This window comes from Glycine soja, chromosome 7 (genome assembly GCF_004193775.1).
Source record: "Glycine soja cultivar W05 chromosome 7, ASM419377v2, whole genome shotgun sequence".
Lineage (NCBI taxonomy): Eukaryota > Viridiplantae > Streptophyta > Magnoliopsida > Fabales > Fabaceae > Glycine > Glycine soja.
In genome coordinates, this window is record NC_041008.1 from 8,139,512 (window position 1) to 8,144,684 (window position 5,173).

Here is a 5,173-nt window from a genome sequence, read left to right on the forward strand (position 1 = left end):
CTTTTTTCTTCTTCTTCCTTACTTCTTCAACCTCTTTTCCACTACAGCTCTGTGCTATTGCTCAATCTGCGGCCAAAACGCGAACGCGGCTTCGTCAGTGGCGAATCTCACATTCCGAGCTGCCGAGTCGAATCGTTTGCTGAGTCACTTCACCGAGTCTGATCTTCCGGCATGTTGGACAGCCTCCTCGGTCGAGGATTCGCCGCGAAATGGTTCAACGCTGCGATTTTCTCTGCTTCTTTACTCTTTTTTATATCTATTAACTGATTCGGTTAGAGAATGTAGCTATTGATATTTGTGTTATGCTTTGCTTTGTTTTGTGTTTTGTCGTGTTTAGCAAATCGTTGATCAAATTGACGAAGAATCGGATCGACGTGATAAGGAGGAAGAGGAAGGCGACGGAGAAGTTTCTGAAGAAGGACATCGCTGATCTGCTGGCGAATGGTTTGGATGACCGTGCTTATGGAAGGGTAATTACTTTTTATGTTCATTTTTTTTTTTTGGTTTCTTGTTGTGAATTGTGAAGTAACACCGGAATCGATATTTTAGATCATTGCACTGCTTTTGAATCTCTTTTCCTAAAGAGCATGCGAGATTCTGCTAATAGTAAAAAAGGTTAGTGGTGGATCCAGAAAACAAGCGGAATATAGCAAAAATTAAAAGAATAAAATCCTTTAACATATACTAGCAAATTTACATTTAGATAATACCCACACAATATTATTTACTTATTTTTATGTAGAAAAATATCACCATTGTCAAATAATTGAGCTAGAATAAGGTATAATAGGAGATAAACTCATTGTCATGAATGTAGATTTTATTTTACTGTATAAGAATAAAATATAAAGAGATAATTAAAAATTTAGGAATAAATTGTTTGCTTCAATTATTAATTTAATATAAGATACATGATATGCAGAAAGCCACGAGATGTATTGAGATATAGAAGTTGATAATTAAGTTAATAAATTATAAGAATATATAGGAAAATTATGCATATAATTTTTAAGAGAAATTTTGTTTTGGGGGGGGGGGGCTAGTTTTTGGAATCTGCCCGTCGAAGGTGCTTAATGGATTCTGATAATGTTTTGGCAGCACAATGAGACTTTGTCAGAATAGAACTGGAGTGAGATGGCTTACGAGAACTGTTTTTCAACTGTGTTTGTTTTCTTTTTTTGTTTAAAGTTTGAGAATGATGAATTCCTATCTACTATCTACTTATTGTTTAATTGAAAGGGACTTTAGGACTTACAAAGTGTTTTGCTTGTGCCCATGATTATTGTCATTACAACATAATATTTTGCTCAATTTGTGTTTTATCCTTCTTGTGGGGTGGTTATACAGGCTGAAGGACTCTTTGTTGAGTTGACTTTGTCGTCTTGTTATGATTTTGTTGAACAATCTTGTGACTTTGTGTTGAAACACCTCTCAGCGCTGCAGAAACTGAGGTATGAATCTATTTTAATGACTTATGCTTTAGATATTGATGTGACTTTTTTCTTTTTGTTATTTTTTTTTTCATTTGAACCATGCTGATAATTGATAAAGACAATCTACTGGCTTGATGTGTCTGTTATTATGACTTCTTTTCTGTGGTTATTTGAAAGAAATTATCAACCAAGACTGTATATTTCTCAAGTGGTAGTCTGTACCTTATTTTCTCAATGTGGTCCTATAAGAATTGAGTGTCTAATTGCATTTACTCTTTAAGTTTCACTGTCCTGAGATTTCCCATTCAAAATCACTATTTATTACTAAGAAAATATTAAAATAAACCTTAAGATCATTTCAATGTGTCTGATGATGTAGAGACTTTCTTACAAAATCTTCCACTTTGCTGTTCCGTGTTCACTTTAATTTTCAATATTAAAATCAAATGAAAGTTCTGAGGTTTTGTTTGGAGATTATTCATTTTGGTTCAAGACAGGCAGTGGAGCTCATGCCATGGATAATGACTATGCCCTAGTTGGTTATCTTCTTTATTTTGATGTTGTCATAAATTGTCTTTCCTCCTTGCATGCAAAACGAAAACAATTGTTGAAATGCAATAATTTAGAGGGAAATATTTTCCTTCTCTTGCGAAATAAATGTTCATTCGTACAACACTATACTTACGTGGGTGTGCATGTATATATAGGCTTTAAGTGTTCGGCATGTAGTCCTTCTACATGATGCAGTGCACTGCTGAACATAGCCTCTGACAAAAGTTGAGCCTTTTAATGATCCTATACTTGAAATTTCAACACTCAAGGTTATATAATTGAATTTATCTATCTAAACTTTGTATATGATAATATCCGATCGTAATAATATGGCCAAGAAATATTCATATTATGGGCTATGCAAATTTTATTATCAACTTGTTACGTTTTGTCATAATTATTGTGAGCTGGTTTTCAGATTATTTGCCAAAATAATTTTTTCCTGTATTCTTTTAATAAGAGTGGGAGCACTAGGAATATTGTTCTCCAATATCTGTTCCTGTTGTTGAACTGTTTTTTTTTTTTATGTTTTTATGCATTGTTTGGACACATGCAGTGTCTAAATATTCTTAAGTTTATGGGACCATTTCATATTTTCCCTCGTGTCTTTTGCAGTGGATGTCCTGAGGAAGTCAGGGAGGCTATATCATCTCTGATGTTTGCCGCTGCAAGATTTTCTGATCTACCAGAGTTACGTGACCTTCGTCAAATATTTCAGGATAGATATGGAAGTTCTTTAGAATGTTATGTCAATCAAGAGGTCACTCTTCACACCTTTTTTATTTCATGAGAATTTTGCATATTTATGACTTGTGCTTGAACTGACTCATTAAATTTGCCAATTATCAGTTTGCTACGAATTTGAATTCGAAGTCTTCTACGTTGGAGAAGAAGGTTCACTTGATGCAGGATATTGCTTCAGACTTCGCAATAAAATGGGATTCGAAAGCTTTTGAATTAAGGATGTCAAAATCCTCTGTTTTTGCACAGGTGCTTTTCTCAGCCCTTTGTTCTCAAATGGATCATTTTTGCTATTATCTTAGAAAAATACTTTCCTCTACGTTTTTTGTTTTCCAGTTGGGAAATCATTTTGAGAATGTACATGAATTTTATTAATTACTTACATGTGTTAGTATGTACCATAAATATATATCTGCTCATGCAGGATCACAGTAATTTTAAGTCAAACCACACGATTGATCGTGATATACCATTACAAGGCAAGGATGCTACCCCAAAAGGATTCAAGTTTGAGAGAAGTCATGATCATCCTAATGACAGGCATAAATTTCAGAATGGCAAAGAGGCTGTTGTCTCAAAGGGAGACGAAAATCATCTTCGTTCCAAATCCAAACCTCCAATCCCTGAAAATGGATTCAAGCCACTAAGCAGTTACGATGAAGTCAGTCTGAAAAGGGATGGCCATGGCAATCTGTTACCTGGAAGAGAAGAACTTTCTAAGATGAGTGATAGAGGCTATTGGAAGGAGGGTAGCATGCTAAAACCAATTGGATCTTCTTCCAAGGATACAAGAGAGGAACAATTTGGAGGTGGTTCCAATCTGCATGATAGTTGGGGGAATGCCAGGCGTATAAAAGAAAGCCAGGACACTGCCACTGCTAGGAAGTCTCCTGGTCGTGCAGGATCTCTTTCAAAGAACAATGTGAACGAGCCATATGTTGTTAATCATGGTGGCCTACCTGATGTTGATTACCTGGAGAGAAAAACTCCAAAGGATGAAACTCCTAGAGTAAAACCCTTCTACAATAATGCGAATCCACCTGCTTATACAAGAGAGGAACAATTTGAAGGTGGTTTCAATCAGCATGATAGTTGGGGGAATACCAGACTTGTAAAAGAAAGCCAGGACACTGCCACTGCTAGGAAGTCTCCTGGTCATGCAGGATCTCGTTCAAAGAACAATGTGAACGAGCCATTTGCTGTTAATCATGGTGGCCTACCTGATGTTGATAATTCTGAGAGAAGAACTCAAAAGGATAAAACTCCTAGGGCAAAGCCCTTCTACAATAATGCCATGATCCCACCTCCTTATGTAAAACCCAATTCTAAACTGAAGAACAACACACATGGAAGCAATTCAGTATATTCAAATATTGACAGTGATGGCATCCGGACATACCCTTTGGTACATGAAAAGCCTGATGCTACTCCTACAATGGAAAGGATCCAACCAGGTTTGGATGATTCTGAACGGGATTTACAGGCCATTAGACACGCAAGACTGAGTAAACATGGTCATGAAAAAGAACTCTCTGTTCAGGAAGATGCTACAGAAGTCATTGTATTAAAACAAAAGTCTACAAGACAGAAGCACTCAAAATCAAGATCTACTCACGATGATGCCAGTAATGAAGATGCTGAAGTTGTGAGAAAACCAAGGAGCAGGAGACGAGATGAACAAAAACGTGGCCTGCAAATTTTGTTTGATGATGAGCAGCACAAAAACGATGAAGAGGAAAGGGTAATTGATAGATTACTGATACATTATAGCAAAAAACCATCCATAAATGTGCCTGAAAAAGCAAGAAGAAAGTCTAGAAGTCGCCATGCACATCAAATGGATAACTCAACCAGAGATGGACCTGATGAGACACCAGAGATGGTGACTCGTCCACCAAGATCAGTTTCACTTCCCCATGAACAAACAGAAGCCGTGGAAGTTAAAAAAGTATATGCTCGTGCTGCTTCATTTCAGCCTGAGAGGTCGAATGAAGCTCGGCATGTACATCCCAAGTTACCTGACTGTGATGATTTAGCTGCTAGGATTGCAGCCTTGAGAGGAACATAAGTAATAGAATCACGATGAATAAGTTCTCGTCAACCAGCATGATCAGTGATTACGATCATCATGCTTTAATCTCACGTACTGTTGGTATTGTTGAAGGATGCACTGTAGTGCATTAATTTCCAAGTGTTGAATACGCCTGAGCTATATTATTAGTCAGCCATGGCCGTTCCTGTGTTGTCATCATTTTTTACTAATGATGGTTTTACGCAAAGTTTATTGAGTTTTTTCAAATGTTATGATTGTAAAAGTGTTTTGTGTCGAGTAAATGTTGAGATATGTGGTTTTGTTGTGCCGTTTACTCGAGCTTATACATTGTAGTACTACACCTCCAAACATGAATTTCATTGAATTTACACTATTACGGCTATGTTTGTTTTAA

At 36.5% G+C, this 5,173-nt stretch overlaps 1 protein-coding gene across 1 annotated transcript; it reads left to right on the forward strand.

Moving 5' to 3' along the window:
* On the forward strand, nt 1–5,173 carry LOC114418566. The gene is made up of 6 exons (XM_028383989.1): nt 1–212; nt 338–470; nt 1,348–1,451; nt 2,601–2,745; nt 2,835–2,975; nt 3,151–5,173. Exons 1-6 carry the CDS (start codon nt 172–174, stop codon nt 4,792–4,794), a joined length of 2,208 nt encoding a protein of 735 aa, XP_028239790.1. The 5' UTR covers nt 1–171; the 3' UTR covers nt 4,795–5,173.

Coding starts and splice junctions, on each gene's coding strand:
- LOC114418566 (XM_028383989.1), top strand. CDS start 172: ATGTTGGACAGCCTCCTCGGTCGAGGATTCGCCGCGAAATG. Junction 1,452..2,600: donor TCAGCGCTGCAGAAACTGAG/GTATGAATCTAT, acceptor TGTCTTTTGCAG/TGGATGTCCTGAGGAAGTCA. Junction 2,976..3,150: donor AATCCTCTGTTTTTGCACAG/GTGCTTTTCTCA, acceptor CTGCTCATGCAG/GATCACAGTAATTTTAAGTC.